This window comes from Cydia pomonella, chromosome 12 (genome assembly GCF_033807575.1).
Source record: "Cydia pomonella isolate Wapato2018A chromosome 12, ilCydPomo1, whole genome shotgun sequence".
In the NCBI taxonomy this organism is placed as follows: Eukaryota; Metazoa; Arthropoda; class Insecta; order Lepidoptera; family Tortricidae; genus Cydia; species Cydia pomonella.
The window spans coordinates 15,531,439-15,549,944 of record NC_084714.1 but is presented as its reverse complement, the minus strand read 5'-3'; the positions used below and the strand labels follow the sequence as shown (position 1 = coordinate 15,549,944).

General features: G+C 35.1%; 1 protein-coding gene across 3 annotated transcripts in view; it reads right to left on the bottom strand.

Annotated features, from left to right (window-relative positions):
• The window catches only part of LOC133523709 (collagen alpha-1(XVIII) chain-like), a 121,947-nt gene that overhangs the window by 57,036 nt on the left and 46,405 nt on the right, over nucleotides 1–18,506 (bottom strand). For all 3 annotated transcript variants that reach the window (XM_061859394.1, XM_061859392.1, XM_061859393.1), the window contains exons 2-3: nucleotides 16,945–16,991; nucleotides 13,713–14,233 (exon numbers count right to left, since the gene is read on the bottom strand). In XM_061859394.1, coding sequence (XP_061715378.1) covers nucleotides 13,713–14,233; nucleotides 16,945–16,991 — 568 coding nt within the window. The remainder of the gene's footprint in view (nucleotides 1–13,712; nucleotides 14,234–16,944; nucleotides 16,992–18,506) is intronic.

Sequence of the window (18,506 nt, the reverse complement as noted above, 5' to 3'; positions counted from 1 at the left end):
ACGCGAAGCTGCGCGGCGCGGCGCGGGTGAATTCAAATAATTCAATCCTTTGATACCCATGGAAGTGTCCTACGTGGGCGATCTCGTTGTGAACGCGAACGCCGTTGGGCCGCCGCGCCGCGCCACGCAGCTTCGCGTGGCATCGCAAGTTATTCGCTCTCGTAAGCCACTGCGTAACACCCCTGGTGTCGCAGGCGTCAATAGGCTACGTGACTGCTTACCATCAGGCGGGCCATATGCTTGTTTGCCACCGATGTGGTATAATTATTATTACAAATTAATCATGTAAACAAGTAATAATATTTCTATCTCTTGCTGCAGTTAATAAAATTAAACGACACAACGAACGTCGTATAAAATGTATGGGGTCGTTTAATCTTAATATTTTAGATATTTATAGTATTTAAAATATATATATATATATATATATATATATATATTTATATGTAATTTTACTCGTTGGATTACGTACTTTCGATGTCATTTAATTTTTTTTATATATGTTTTATTTACGGAATAATCGCATCTAAACATTTAACCATTATACACTGTATAATAAATACAAGGAAAGGACTCATAACTCAGGAACAATTTATATTTAATAATAATAATCTATATTTAATAACAATTTATATTTAATAATAACCAGCGTAACTCTGCAGTCGCGAGGGAACGATGCAGCCGACATATTGGCGAGAGGTGGCTCGGAACTGAGGGTGGCAGGACCGGAGCCAATCATACCTCTGCCTTATGCCTGGCTCCGGAACATGCTGAGACGCAACACCAAGGTAAAACACCAACAGTAGTGGTCTAACGTAGGCACGTGCAGGCAGGCGAAGGAGGCCCTCCCGACAATCGACCCCGGTTTGTCGAGGAGGATGAGACAGCTGAAGAGGCCACAACTTCGGCTTTTGACTGGAGCCATAACCGGCCACGCCTCACTAAACAAACACCTACTAACCCTACGTGTTACAGATAGCCCCCTCTGCAGAGCGTGCATGGAGGCAGAGGAGACAGCCGCCCACGTCATTCTTGAATGCCCAGGGCTGGCAGAATACCGGGCACAATACCTCGGTTCTCCGGGGTCTCTCCCAGAAGTCGTCGGCAACATCAAGGGTCTGCTAGGCTTCTTGGTAGAGTTGGGTTGGCAAGAGTAGTGCCGATAACCCACCATCACGCAAAATGAAGCGAATTACGACGTCGAGTTGCGGAAACCAAGCCCGCGAATACCAATACCAATAATAATAATAATAAGAGGCCTTTTCATCTATGTGAGATGTTTTAAGCAGCATCCTGGTAACGACACTTGCGTTCGTGGCTGTATAACCCTATGCGAGAGAGGATCCCACGTCCACTCACGCGGCAGGTGTATGCTTCCTCAGGTGGGCGAGGGTTGGAAGCCTGCTCGTGGCGCCTCATGCGTTTCCCTTTTATATTTAATAAATACACAAATAAATACCTATACCAGGATTTGAACTAATGGTTTCCTGCTTACGGACAGAGTTACAACCGGCTAGGCTGGGATACCTGTTTTATGACTATTCTTTATCTATAAATTAATAACCACTCAACTCGGCTACATCGCCTTTGAAAGAATAGTTATTCATTTTGTTTTGCAAAACAATTTCATTCCGTACAATACTAGTTACCTATGTTAATAAACTCATTATTTAATTAGATAAACAACATTGTCTTCAACTAGTTATACAAACAGAAATATCTCACTCCGGGCACCTCGCCAATGTCACTTATAATCTCTAGGTAATATTAATTACATTTATAATTTGCAAATAACTGGTATCGAGTTATAATATCACCAATGCACAAATCCAGTGAATCGTAAAGGGCCCAGATTGTATGTGTAACAATGTCCTATTGAAAGCACAAAGCCACAAATAAGAAACGGATCGGAGAAGAGGGAAAATTGGATTTTCTTTGAGTGAAGTTCTCCATTAAATTGAAGCTGGCTTTATACGCGACATATCTAACTGTTCGCTGTAAATTATAAGAAAAAAAAAACTTATTTGAAAACAATCTTTGATATCATGAACGTAGCTTTTGAATGGGCAATTATATTTGTAAAATTATTCAGTGTAGAACGAAAGCTTTGACCATTACAAAATATAAAAGGATTTTCATAGGATTCAAGTCTCGATAAAGCCTAAAATTTTGTAAACATTAAATTTAAGCGATTGACACATTTGATTTGGTTTTCAAAGTCAGCGACGTCTGAGGTTAATAATTGTGTACGTATTATTTTCAACTAAATCAAAGGATGTAGACGTAGATTTCATTCGGCCCAACAGTAATTATTTCCCCATAAAAATTCCACTTTCCTTTTAATTTATAAGGGATATTTTTTGGGATAAAAACTATCCTATGTTCTTTACAAGGACTTCAACTACCTTTATACCAAAGCACCATGAATTCTTAATAGTGATTTCGTCCACTGCATTTACTTAGCTAAGCAATATTTTGGTTGACCTTTTTATTGACTGCTTTTCCATTAAATAACGCATTTCACTTATTTTTATTGCGCCACAAAGTTTATATAAGAAAAATAAGATATTTACCTAACCAATTTTTCTATAAGCCAGAAAATGCTCGTCAGATTTACTCCGTACGAGTACCTACTTGAGAGAAGTAATTGAATCTTGGAGAAAATTTTTAAACGAAAAATGCTTCAACTTTGCGAAGCACTGCAGTTTCAAAATTATTTGCCGCTGGTCGAATGAAGACAAGCGATTGCCTCCGCGATGCATACCAGCATCATTGTAAATTCCATCCATTTGTCCATATTAATTACGGACTTACTAGGGTATACTGTTAGGGTAGATAGGAAAGGCTCAGAAATACCAGCATGGTGGTAGCTGGGGTGGTTAGAGTAGCGCTATCCCGTTTCACGCAAAATAGGCACAATGGTTGTCGATTTGCGGAAAATGCCCAGAAGCACTAACACTAGGGTAGATAGTAAGTCGAAAACCTGCTGGAAAACTGTTTAAATTGCTGGTTATTATATCCAACTCCGGTTGACGATTGGTGTACCGTTTCATTGGCTCAACCGCGACTGATGCTCGCGCATCCAGTTGGAATGTAGTGTAGGACCTAGAATGACGTGTTTATCGCCCCGCGTCAGGCGCACCAAACCACGCGTTTTCAGGAGATGTTTCACTCACAAAAATGCTGTTGTCAAAAATATAGGTCTCACATTATTCTTGCAGAGTTTTATTTTTATTTACTACGTGTACCTATCTTTCGCGTCGAATGAGGCCCTGTGACAGTTTATTTTTATATTGATTAGCTGTCACGTAAAATGTCTGTAGACATTTTTTGGAAGTTAAGCTCATTATTTTTTTGTAGAAACAGGGACATTTAGGTACAGAATGTACAATTTTTTTTATTGAGCTTACCAAAAAAGATTGGAACAAACTGTGAAAGGCACTATTTCATTAGATGCGAGAGGTATACTAGATTTTATACTTATCAAAATAGACAAATAACCAAATATAAAAGAAGATTTCAGATATCAGCAAGTTTTTGACGAGGAGTCACCTAACTGTCTCAATATACTGTTTTGCGGCTGACAGACTCAGACATCTATTGATAAAAGCAATGTTATTTTACATGTCAAGTATATATAAATATTTACAGCTAGTTATGTCACATTTATAACACTTTTTATATACAGAAACCATTTTTATCTTACGATCATTTTCTGGCTTAGAAAAAAATAGGTTACGTAATTGTCTTATTTTTGTTATATAAACTTTATTGAATAACAAAAATAAGTGCAAACCGCTTACTTAATTCCAAAATACTGTCTATCACAAGGTCAACGAAAAAGTTGCTAAATTAAGTAAATATGTAGTGGACAAAATCTAGCAGGTAGATAACACAGATTATTTATTTCCTAAAATTCTTAAATTTTTAAAAATGTCGGGCTTTGCTTGCAAAACTTTAGGATGTCATGAATTAGCACATACATTTACATTGGCATTTTCCCACAAAATAATTTAAGCAAACGTTATTTATGTCATAACTCAGGTTAGGTAATAAAAGGAATTACGTCCGACGCGAGGATTTCGAAAATTAACTAGACACCAAACTTCCGTCAGTGCGTGATAGTGCAAAACCAACGTCGAACGTACAAGGGCACGCGAGCAGCGCTCACGCAGTCTATTCCCATATTCATTTGAAAAGGATAATTTAGTACTTGTTTAATAAGAATTTGCATGATGAATATTTATTATAACGTCCTTCGATATTGTTCTTAGTGGAGATTAAATTTAAAACCGTTAGTTAGATTCAGAGTTAGCGACTGGTGAAACTATAAATTAAAATTCACCATGTAACAAATAATGCCGTATTAAAAAACATTGCGTAAGAACGTTATTTGTGGCAAAATGTGCATTTTATGTGACTTTTAAACAATTTGCAAATAAGAAATTATCTTGACATTTTTAAAGCACGTGCTAAAATAAGACTTTTAAGGGGCACTAATTAACGTCTCATCAAATAAAGCCGCTGTAAACTGAAAGTAGTTGGTAAATTTCGGCATGGAACAATACTGTTTTAAATAAAAATACAAATACCTTTTTTTATTGACTGCAGAACTCCATTTTGGATACCTGCATTAATTTACGCTTAAAAATAAATAAAAATAAAAATCATTTATTCCAGACCTTGGTTCATAGAGTGTTAGTTTAACTTACTCTAAAAAAATGTATTATATTATTATTGAAATAAATTTAACTTAAAATATTTTAGGGTATATTCAATTCAATTCAAAATATACTTTATTCATGTAGGCCTAGCAACAAGCACTTATGAATAGTAAGACAGTATTACATATAATTATCTTAATCTAATTATCAGAGCAATTTATTGATGTTGTAAATATTATTCCATATATAATACTAATGAATATAATTCATAGATCAAATTTAATACTAAAACTTTCACAAAATATAGTCATACAAAAAAAAAATGTATAAAAAATACTAGTCTAGATTGTTTCTAGAATAAATTTTAAATGTCAAACAAATATAATAAAAACAACAAAGGAAATACATGCATTGGAATATCCATTTCATCATCATTATTCAAATATAATAAATAATTAATCATTTCGAATCACAATTAATCCCACGTTGTTTTATCATTCATGTAGTCTTGTGTGGTATAATAAGCTTTAGAAATAAGTTTACGCTTTACATGATTCTTAAATTTATTAATTGGAAACTCAGTAATATGGTTTGGAAGTTTATTATAAAATCTCACACAATTACCCATGAATGATTTTTTAATTTTATGGAGCCGAGTGAAGGGCACGGCGAACTTATGTTTATTTCTAGTATTAATATTATGAATGTCACAATTTTTCTTAAAATCGGCAATATTTTTATGCACATACAGAATATTCTCATAAATGTATTGACAGTGCACTGTCATGATGTCAATTTCCTTAAATTTATCTCTCAGTGAGTCTCTATGGTTCATTTTATATATTGCTCGAATAGCCCTCTTCTGCAGAACAAAAATGGTATTTATATCTGAAGCACCACCCCACAGTAAAATACCATATGACATAATGCTATGGAAGTAACTAAAATATACTAATCGAGCTGTTTTTACATCAGTTAACTGACGGATTTTGCTTACTGCAAAAGCTGCAGAACTCAGTGTAAACTCCAGTATAAACTGGAGCCAGGCACATACTGGTCAGTAATAACTACATACACTCATGTGAGTCATGTGTATGTAGCTATCACTGAGTGTCCCTTGGTCCAGTGCACAAGAAGCTGACTGTCAAGCCTGTCAGCGATAACTGCCAGGAGACTGTTGCGGCTGTCCCGCAGGCGCCGCATCGCGCGCGCTCATGCTTAAGCTGCAGAATATAGTTTATGACATACCTTTGAAAGTTTGTCGTAAGTTTTCATTATAACCGCTCCAACGTTGCTGGCCGCGTAACCAACGTTACAATCGTTAACGCTCCGTAGCGTAGCGTAGTCATCTCACTCTATCACTCTTCTATATTAGTGCGACTGTGACAGTTGCGTTTCGTTCGCCACAGAGCGTGCACGATATGCACGTTGGCTACGCGGGCAGCGGGAGCTGTTGACCGGACTAAAATCACTTAGCTTTAATAGGTAAGATATTTTACAAAACAACTATGGTATAAAAATTATTTACAACTATGAATTTACCTTGTGAACAATCGACTCAATAATTTTAAGAAAGTATTTCATATTTATTTCACTACGTTTTCTTATTCCTGACATTCACAATACGCAAGAAAATACGTGATTTTCATTACAAGAGTACTAAAGTTCGGCCTGCCATCAATTACTTAGTCCACAGCACATTCTCAACGTACGTAGCTACACCGCGTATTTGTAAGCAAATATGTCGTTCTAAACTGTTAACCATTTTACTAAACACTACTGAAAACAATAACTTGGTAACACGTGTTGTGTCTGAGCAGGGAAACGTACCGTAGCGCTAGTTTAATGAAGTCATAACGGCTGATTTAACGGAGTTTTGGCAACATTAGCGTTTGAAATTAAACTGAATTTAACCAGCTGTGCTTAGATTTACAGCATGGTTAATTTTTATCAAATATTTTTTGAATATCCAGCAAATTTTTGCAGTAATATCGGCTTGTAATATAGAATTATATGTTGAACTGTGTTGATTCCATTAACCATCTACACTGTCATTGATATTATTTTATTTTATGAATCGATACGGCAATTAAGCAGGCCCCGAGTTACGCTTCATTTGTACGACAAATGAAAACAAAGCTAGCTAAAGACGCTTTGTACACCATCGACGAATTTTTTTTGTAACAAATATGTAGCAATGTTAAATAAATACAATAAATTGTAAATGTATAAATATGTACTGTAAATGTATAAATAGTAATTGGAAATGCAGCATAAATTATAAACTGGAAAAGTAAATAAGCCCATGCTCAGGGCCGGATCCGGACCGCCCTAATTGCGGCAAAATTATAAAATCTATTATATCATGTAACCTGTAAATATATAGTGACGTATAAGATGAACATTTTATGAATAAAAAATTGAATTGTATTGAAGTGGATACCTATTTGTTTAACCCTTTCGTGAACCTTGTGGGAATGCACGAAGGTTGATAAGAAGGCTATAGCTGTGCGCATCAGTTGGCGTCTTAGGCGGATAAAGGATTACAATACCGCAGTAATGTGTTGATATTATTCTATAATAACAAAATAATATTTAGGAAAGCAAATCAACACTCAATGAAATCAAAGAAAAAAACGATTTTGAGTATTTTTGTGTGTTAGATTAGAATCGACAAGTCTTACTCAGACCTGCCCGGTCTGAGAGCCTTATCCAATTAGGTAATAACTCACTCCACCTGTCAGCATGAATAAGACATCATTCTCTGGATCTTGTATTGGATTGAGACCTTTTGTTGACTAGCTGATTATTTCGTGATTCGTGTTAGAATACAAGATGCCTGAGCATACAAAAGCACTTATGATACCTACAAGAGATTATAATTTTATTTGCCCGTTGGCCATTGCTGCAAGACAAATATGACAATAAGAAATGAACGGTTCACTCGAATTCATGTTCACGTATATAAAGGCATTGCAGATTAGATTCATGAAATTAATGGTTGACAAAAAACTAAATTTAAATGTAAAAGTACTACCTATGAACAACTCTTCTTAGAATGTAAAATTTTAACAGTTCATAAAAAAGTCACGTTTGTCTTAGCTATGGAACAAATGTGTAATGATGAGTTTGCCTAATATTAATCAAAGGCTAATAAGAAAGAGAGATAAAAATAAATTGCTAGTACCTAGTTTTACTAATTATTTTTGCCAGAGATGTAAAAAATATTTAGTCCCTATGATCTATAACGAGTTACTATCGGATTTAAAGAACACAAGGATAATAAAACAATCATTTAAAAAGAAACTAAGCAATATTCTATTAAATAAAATAAAAGATAAAATACAACTCAATAAACTGTATACATGCACTACATTTTTTATACTGTATGCTCAGATTGTAGCGTCAACCCCTTACTTCATGTTGTAAATAAAAGTCTATTTAAAAATAAACTTTAATAGCTATCAATAGAATTGAAAATTATAACTGCCATATAGGGCTGCGCATGCGGTAAGGGGTTAAATAGAGAAAAATATAAGTTTAATTTACGTATAAACTACCTAGCTTATTTTATTACACAATTATTACAGGAGCCTCGTCTGCCAGCAAACCAGTATGTGTTTTGGCATGAAACGAGAATAAACTTTTTTTTTATGTTTTTTTTTATTTTATTATGTGATGACAAAACATGTGTTCACAACACAATACATGGCTTAGCTGGAATAACACAGAAATGAACGTTCATTTGATAATTTCTTACATATGGCGGCAAATAAAGTCGTGTGTCTTGATTGTTATTTATTTTAGGATCAGTTTGCGATCATTTGCTCAAAAGTAAACAACAACGAAGCAGTAAAAGTCTACTAAGCAAGTAGTCTACAAGCTGTCTGTACTTTAACCAATTTACGACCGGTCTGGCCTAGTGGGTAGTGACCCTGCCTATGAAGCCGTTGGTCCTGGGTTCGAATCCCGGTTAGGGTATTTATTTTTGCGATGATCACAGATATTTGTTCCCGAGTCTTGCATGTTTTCTATGTATTTAAGTATTTGTATATTAGATATATCGTCTGAGTACCCATAACACAAGCCTTCTATTCCAAAGAAGCTGTCTATACTTTAACCAATTAGCTGCAGATTTAACTTGCTTTAGCTATAGATATAAGAAATTCATTTAAATATTTTACTCAACAATAATAAAGTACAACAACATGAAATTTAATGTTTACTTCACATTTCCAAAATAAGTACACAATTTTGTAGTTGCCCCTTTTAGCGGCACACGTTAAGCTTCCATCTAAAAATGTGCAGAAATTTTAAATGTTCACGAACAAAGTACTTCCTTCCTCCACAGCTGCCAAGTCGACATTTAAATAGGCTTAAACTTAGGTACGTTTGCTCTGAAACGTTCGGCGGCCGGTTCACATATTATTAGGTGACGTATGGAGAGAACGAAATTGTACTCTTAACAGAATATTTTAAATCTAGTTAGATACATTTACCGGAGGAGACATTAGCTTATTACTGATATTTGGGATACCGAAGTATCTCTACTTTTGGTATCTGACACATTATTCCTTTTATTTGGAACACTATGCAATTCCAGAATAACAAATACTGCAGGAAACTATCTTGAAAAAGATTAGTTTGGAGTGCCTAGTCAACGTGCCAATCGTTTACGCTCACTAGCAAACGCAACTGTCTTTGTCGCACTAATATGGAAGGGGAAGAGTAAACGATAGGCACAGCTAGGCGCAGCGTTGGTTAGGATGTTTTTTAAAGGCATGTTATTTACTAATCCATACAAGTTGTACATAATTGGTTATGCCAATCGAATCTATTTCATTCATCAAGTATGATGATACTCGTATTAAAACACAAGAAACATCGACATCAATCAAATATCAGACAAAGTAAAACTTCAAGATTTTCCGATCAATAAAATTAATCTTATTTCATCGTGAAAGTTAGTAATATTTAAACGGTTTTATATCGGATGTCCTAACTGGACCGCCTCTGCATTTTTGTCAAATGCCGCAATGGCTACATTTCTTGCGACATCTGGGAACTAAAATCCCGTACTCACTTGTATTTATTAGATAGTTTACCTTGCCAAACTATTTACACAATTTTGAGTCTGTTCAGTTTTAGTTGTTGGGAAGTTAAGTTTAACTTTATTCAACTTGAGTTTAATCCAAATCTATGAGTTAACTACACGTAGGTCCTATGGATGCAAATTTAGAAATTATATCAAAGTAATTTTCGTATGCAATCCTAGATTTTTTTTAAATAAATAACCATAAAATTTGAATCAGCAAATCCATATTCTGACTTCCAATATTACTTATTGAATAACTATACTATACAGTGTGTATTTTTAATATAATCGCAAAGGTAAACTTGACGTAGGTGCTATAATGCGACTGTGAAAGATTTTTTAATTTATTGCAACTACCAGAGTATAATTTAATTCTTTAAACTTTTTTTAAGCGGCAATGTACCTATTTCGTACATCACAGGCACTTGTGATGTCGCGTCATTAATTGCGACGTTTTTTCTTGAGTTAAAATACTTGCTGTAATATTTTGCATGGAAAAATAAAAGTCGTCTGTTTTTTATAAAGCCTATGAAAGTGTGTTCATAACAGCCTAAACTAACTACTCTTTGGTTATGCGGTCGTATCAAAAATAACCGCTGTATATACACTATGACTTCCTTTACACTGTACTGTAGACGCATACCTACGTACAATTAACAATCATGTTCTCTACTTGTAGGTACAACCAAATTCAGAACCTCCTTCTTTTGACATTTTGAAGTCGTTCAAAAATCATGTAGGACGCACTTGCCAAAACTAACAGTCTAATTCAAACGTACGCTGACATCAGAAAGATATTTGAATTATGTTACTTAGTTATTGTGGATTTCGCTCGTACTTGTTCGTATATGTATTGGCGTGGGCGAGATATACGATGACTAAATAACATGATTCAAATATCATTCCGATGTCCGTGTACGTTTGAATTTGGTTGTCAGCTGCACACAATTTGCAACCATCATCCTTAACCGTAATAGACTTAACTTTTTATATAGGTACCCCGGATTATATTCAAATAAAATATTATACCTTTAATATACCTACCTTCACCATTTTATATCACGACAGCCCATTATTACTTAAAACTTGAAATGTAGAAAGGTATTTGTGACTTATTTTCATAGAGTTCGCACACTTTAAGTATCTAAAATTAACGGTTGTACTTTCAAACAAAATGAACATGACAGCGCAATTGCAAGTGGGCAAGTGGGTAAGCTATCGGTACCTATACACCGTGGGCTGGTAAAATCGGACAGATTTTAAAGATGTATTCTTGACTGCATTTAGGGACTACAATGTCATATTAAGTTTTCTGAAATTGGTCTTGTTTGCGAGATAATGACAATTCTTGTAAAAAAGTGAAAAATGCTTTTTTGGTTGCGACGGTGCCAATATATGACTTGGTTTAGTTAGACATACATACTGACAGACATTAATGTTTTAAAGGACGCTCACAATTTAAATCTGTAGAAAAAACTTTACTTATTCGTTGTAATGTTATTTTGTCGCCAAGAAATGTAAAAAGAAATAACGTGTCGAGTGCAGCGACCGCAAAAGAAAATTAACCAAAACTCATAGAACATTTTTTGCTTCTTATGACCTGAGGAAAGCTAGCGCGGTTAAAATATGTCAGGTTTTACGTTTTACCAGCACACTGTGTATAATTGTCCTTAACTAGCTGTTGTCTAAACTGGCAACTGTATTTACAAACTTAAGTGAACAAATCTCACCGGCTACTACTGATCACAATTGAATTTGGCATGAACCAGTACTTGATTGTAACTAAGAACTATGACTCTCACGATCACAAAAGCTGCCCGGAAATCGCACGGAGCGCGGCATCGCGCACTGAATTAACGAAGTTGCTTTAGAAAATTAATACGAGCTCGCTCGTGCCGTATAATTTAATTTACTCGTGTTTAACAAAATCCCTGACGTGTGTGAGTCGCCTACTAATTTAGAAAGCTGTTTAGTGACAGCTAATTTCGCAACGGTTTACTTGCGCGAATATTTGCTACAGTTTCGGTCGAATTTGCGGCATATTTCAGGGCGTGACTAACGTAGGGCGTACGCTCTGACAGTTTGCTTTGATTAAATTTTGTTTAAGATACTCTATTCGTCATGCGTTTAAGTGAAATGACGATGTATCGCTAACCTTACACTGAAAAATTTGCAATATGCCCCTAGTTCTACTTGCGATGACCCTTATGTATTTTATTCTAAATCACTTGAACGCTTTGAAATTGTACGATATTAGATACATAACGGCGCTTTTCCAATCTTTTTTTACCTTTGATGAAAAACGGAGATGGTACCTACGTGGCGACCGGTCTGGCCTAGTTAGTAGTGACCCTGCCTATGAAGGCTATGGTCCCGGTTCGAATCCTGGTAAGGGAATTTATTTGTGTGACGAACACAGACATTTGTTCCTGTTTCATTGGTGTTTTCTATGTATACACTGTGTTTATTTAGTCACCTGCAATAATATACGAACTGGGTGGGTTAGGTCATATTGAGCAACTTTTACTATGGGACCAATCCCTTAATCGCGAAAAAAAAATGTACTCTCCCATAGAACATGTCAAGGTCAGACAGCCAAAATGTATGAAGGAGCCAATTATTTTTCGCGATTTCGGAGTTGGTCCTATAGTAAAAAATGCTCAGTATGATCTATATATTCACCCCGTAAATTATTTCAGGTTACTAAATAAACAACCTGTATAAATATTATTTAGATAATTACCTATATAAGTATGTGTTTGCCGTCGCCTAGTACCCATAGTACAGCTTTGCTTAGTTCGGGGCTATGTTGATTTGTGTAAGATGTCCCCTGATATCTTATCTATTTAAATGAAGATAAATAAGTACTTAGATTCAGCAATTTACCTAAGTGTAAAACAGACAAACATACTGACAAAGTTACTTAAGTACCTATTTAGTAGTGCTTGCATGCTGAATGCATGGATTCCTTTTTATTATTTTAATACCATTTTACTGTATTCTTACAAATATGAATATAAATTCGTATTGAATGATACAGAAGTAATTTCCGAACACATATGATAGGATTAAAAGTATAAGCCCAACAACAAGCTACTTACGGCTAATGCGTATACGGACTTTCGCGCAAATGAAACACTAGTATAAAAGCTCTCATAAGTACATATACTTTGCGGCGTGTCGATTTAATAACTTACTTCCAACAAGCGGTTTCATTATACCCCTTGAACAAGTAAAAAGGGGCTAAGTAGGCTTAATACGTAGGTTTCTAGACTTGCCAGTTCTTGTTAGGTGCGCTGCAAAGACTTGGTGTTAGAAGGGTTTTAAGCTAACTGTCTAGAAAATTGCTTCAACTAGGCTTGGTTTGTAGAGTCTAGTTAGTTTTGCTTTAGGGAAACTTATTTTTAAAGTGTGGATTAAAACTACTCACTTACTAGCTAAATTCAAGCTTGCTGTGTGACAAAATCATATTTTTGGGTAACATATTATTATTTTTTTACCTTTATCTATTGTAATTAATTGAAAAAATTGTACCTACATGAACTCGACTGTACATACTTATCTAAGATAAAAAAATATGTTTATTGCACAAGAAAGGACACAGAAAAAGTATACATCGGTTGTTTTTAAGAGTTGGTGCATAACTAGATTGACAACAGAGTTTCCAGGAGTCCCCGCACTAGGCTAGGCCTGTATCGCGGGAGACCAGAAGTACATATAAATGTCATGCAAGTCAACGAAAAACGAAAATTTATTTTTATATAATAAATATGACATTCAGGTTTATACCTAAGTTGATACATGCAGTTTTCAGTTTTTAGTTTTTATATATCTGGTTATAATGTTTGTTAAAAAAATTGTATGGTCTTATACGTAAGTTTATTATGTTTCCTACTTTGGTTATAGGTGCGTATAAAACTAGATACTAAGTATTTAGTTAAGCAAAAACTTACGTGGAAAGGATGTACCGCGTCACTCAAGTGTACTTGATAATCACCACTCAAATCAATATCATGAAACACAACACCACTCCTTTCGAAATCCGGCTCTCTCTTTTCACAATCCAGCCAAAAAGACACTTTGTCGTGTTGAATGTAGAAAGAAACATTTGTCCATTTGTTTTTCAAACTCATTTTTTCTCTAAAACTAACAGTCTTCGTTGAGAAACTGTCACTTTTCAATATAAATTCGTTCAAGTTTCCGGGGTTCGCCTTCAGAGTCAACATTAATTTTTTAACATAACCAGTTGGATCGGTTATAGAGAATAGATTTGATGTTTTGTATTTCTCTAACTTGAACACAGTGTGTAGCATCAGTGGATAAGACAGTATTTTATTTGCCAAGGAAAGCTTTGAAACGTCTACCGACACTGGTTTATCTATTTTGTAGGGAGGTTTACTGAGATCTTCCACATCTTCGCTGCTCTTTATACGATCCGCAAATATGGTTTGCTGCAAAACGTTGTGTTCGTCATCTGAAAAAAAAAAAATTAAACTAACAATTTTTTATAAAACTATTTTCTACTTTTCTACCTACTGTCTAAAACCCCTTCATATTATTATATCAATATGAACAGAATATTTTTCTTTTCATTTATAAAAGGAGGTAACTACAGGATGAATTAAATTTTAATAGTGAATTTTGTTGAATTTTAGGACATGCCTACTATCATGGTTTTGAACACTGACCTTTTCTACGTAGGCAACGAGCAAACTCGACGTATTTCTTGCCCAGCTGATTTATTTATCGCGATACGGTGCTGAACAGATAAGTAAAAAGCCGACAAGTTTTCGTCTAGGTAAGTTTCACACGTGAAAATATCACATTATTTGGAGTGCATAAACATCTCCATTAACACGAAATGCTTATCTTTACCTATTTGTCAAAGTGGAGGCAAACGAATTGCTGAGTTTTAATAGGCCCTTTCAACTTGGATGCTTCCTTTAAATACTTGACTTAACTCGATAGTTATTTCATTTCAGTAACTGATTCATGTTTTATTTAGCTTACTGAATTCGTCGTCAGTGTAACATCTTGATAATGTCACGAACTTTAACTCAAATTAAGTTACCTACCTATTATTTATATTAACTGTCTATATGATTAAAAAGTATAGTAACAAGGATTCCGACAAAAAAATAAATTGTACTGTTCCTTTTCTAGTACTTAATAATACGAGTATGATGATTCTTACTGTATCGATCATCGAACCAGCTTTAAGTCTAAATACATATATTGTGCTGTTACAGATGTTTGTGAGTAGGTATGCTAAATTTCAACTCAATCGAACATCGATTACTGGTCCTACTTTTGGTAGCTTAATTTTGTTTACAAAATTATGCTTGTATTTAACCCGAACAAACATAGCAACGGTAACGACCGTAGTTAACAATGCAAATATTTTCAGCTTATTAAATAAGAGGTGAAATACTTTCTTCCTTATTCCATATAGAAATACTTATAAATGACTTAAGTTTTTTCTCAATTTAGTCTAGATATTTATTAAAAAAAAACCGGACAAGTGCGAGTCAGACTCGCTCATTGAGGATTCCGTACTTTTTAGTATTTTTAGGGTTCCGTAGCCAAATGGCAAAAAACGAAACCCTTATAGATTCGTCATGTCCGTCTGTCTGTCCGATTCTGTCACAGCCACTTTTTTGTTATAGCGGCAACAGAAATACATCATCTGTGCTAATTTCAACTGTTCATTATGAATAATTTTAACACGGTTCATGAGATACAGCCTGGTGACAGACAGATGGACGGATAGCAGAGTCTTAGTAATAGGGTTCCGTTGTACCCTTTGGGTACGGAACCCTAAAAAGGCCTCCAGTGCTCATGGCGGGGATTGAACAAGCGTCTTCTGCATTCGCGGCAGACGCCACCATAACCATTAGGCCTAGGCAAGGTCTGCCGCGTAAGAAAAATATACTGGTTCAAACCAGCCTTGGGCAGTGTGTCAGGAGGCCTTAGTTTAGGCTGGCTAAACTTTTTCTTTATCATTATTTATATAGTAGGTAGTGTATCTATTTAAAATATACAAATCAAAATATGTCAATAAACGATATTGTTTTCTAATAGTTATTTATATATCTATCCTATTACGTTTTTATTGGTCAATTAATATAAGGGCCGATCTTGTGGCCTGAATCACAAACATAAACTTTACATTGACACTTTACGCCAAAGCAAGTGCTGCCCTCTACAGTTCAGGTACGTTGTCTTCTTTCGGTTCTACCATCTTGTGGGCTACATTAGAAGCATAAACTTTAATTTACACGTCGTGCCATAAATGACTCCTGTATTGCCCCCTATTTTATGCACACTTCCTATTGTGAATTTTTTTTTTTTTTCAAATATGTTAAGTAATTTGAACGAGGCACCAAGACGCGCCCTTATTAGTAGCAGCTGTTTCAGTCTTATCTGATCGCCTCCTAATGGCAACGGTCACGGTACATTTTTATTGCAAATTAAGGAAAAAGAAATGCTGTTTATATAAGTAAATAAAGTTAAACAACTTATTAAATGTAGAAATGAATTTGAGGATGTATTGTCTTATTCTTACTGAAATGATATGTGATACTGATAACGTCATCGCGATATCAATAACCAAAAGACGTACAACGCGTATGAGTTGAGTCACAGAATATACTAAAAATCCAAAATACGTTGAAAAATATTTTTGAGGATTTCGTTTTCTTACTTAAAGGTTTTTTTACAAAATTGCAATAATCGAAATTTCAAATACTAAAACTAAAAAAAAAAACGATTTAGTTTCAAAATAGTTTTAATACGAAAACAAACACGTTTGTCAAAATTATCAACAATATGTTTTGTCAACGTATTTTTGGGCCATCCTTACTTCGATTTATCGCTTAAGATATCTTAAGCTAATGTGAGCCGAGCGCACCAGAATAATTTTGTTGAGTGATATACCACTATCTGAGACCTAAAAACTTGGGTTAGGAATGCAAAAACTGGCGCCTACTCCTCCGACAAGAGCCCATGCTCTTAATTTATTATGATGATGATATACCACTGGGGTCGTGACCATGGGCTTTTTAGTGCGGTAAACTAAATGCGCTGTAAATTGTCGCTGTAACTGAATCGCATCGCTTTGTTACGTTTGTCACCCATGAACATAATACTTACAACAAAAAGTTTATAGAAATAAGTAAAACTTACATGTTATGGAAGCTGTGACAGTTAGTAGATAATAAACACTTATCAATCTGAAACAAAAGATAAAAAAGATTAGGTATAGCCTGTCAAGCCATTTCCGCCAGTAGAAAAAGCGGCAAATTAAAAAATATGTAGGCGCGAAGGCTTATCGTCCCAACAATTTCGAAGGGAACAAATTACAATTTAAAGCTCAATTCACACCAACAATAACTCACTTAATGGTTATTTTTGGTATAAGGATTGGTAAATTACATTTTCTAAACTTACCTAATTTTCATTAATGTTAATAACTCTTTTACAACTACAGGCATCCATAAAAAAGCATGAAACTATCGTCTTCCAATTCCCGCGGCAAACGAAGCAAATCAATATCAAGTATTGAATAGTCCATGTTCCTTCGCTCATATCTCCTTTCATCCAAGACTAATGTTTTTCCGATATCCTTTATATTTTAAAAGTGCATTGAGATTTCTATATAGCGGATGCGTTGTTTTATGAAGTTATTATTCACTGGAGAGGCTGCTGGTTGTTTATGCTATCTAGAGAATAAGTATAGCTTGGGAATTTTATAGGTTGGTAGTTTTTACATCATCAATTGAGTAAATCAACTATAAAACTTTTCTCATTCATTTTTGAGTACAGGAAATAAACCGCTAAGAAAAAGGGGTAAGGGGGAAGGATTTGCTTTTTTATTTTTTATTTTGGGTGTATTTTCTCCGATTACTCAAAGCCAGAGTGCGGTTGGAGCGGAAGAGTGACAATGTGACGTCACGTCGAGATCTGGTGGTCTATTCTGTTTCAGCGTTAGCAGCTCATGCTGGTTGATGCTCGCGAAATGCAATCACAGTCGTCTCATTGGGTATCTCGCTCGTAATCATTGGTGAGCATGAAATGCCTAACGACACGACTCAAGGTCGTATCAAAACATGAATACCGTATCAAATTGCTAAAGATTATCAGAACTGACCTCATGATAATGGTATTCTGGAGGAATCGAGGGACTGCACTGACTGACTGAGGGAGGGAACTGTAGTCTGTTACAACACAAAAACTGTCTTGAAAAACTGTAAGTGATTGGGAAATAGACTGACCGCGGGTTACTTTCACATATACCTACGAGTAAATATATACATGCTCCATCTATATGAATTCATGTCTTCGCGGAAAATACACGGCAGGCCTGCGAAAACACGTTTTACGTCGTCAGACAGCGATCATTATCGTAAGCTCTCCGAACAAGTGTCGAGTGACACTTTAATGGTATATAATGCACTCGTTTTAACTTTACAAGCAGCCGACTAAAAAGCAATTGGTTATGTAGATTAATTTCACCACGCACATTTATTTTACACTTAATAACTACGTTTAAAACTGTGATTGGCGTGTGTTTAATGATCGTGTTGGAATATAAATGATCTTACACAAAAAGGCTGTAACATATTTTTGTTATTCGATAGGAAAGTGAACCTAGGGCGATTGGCGCTTACATCGTTTAATGCTATATTTTGTATTGAAGCATATTGTACAATGGTTTAAGCTCCAATTGATCTAGCGTTCCTTTTTAT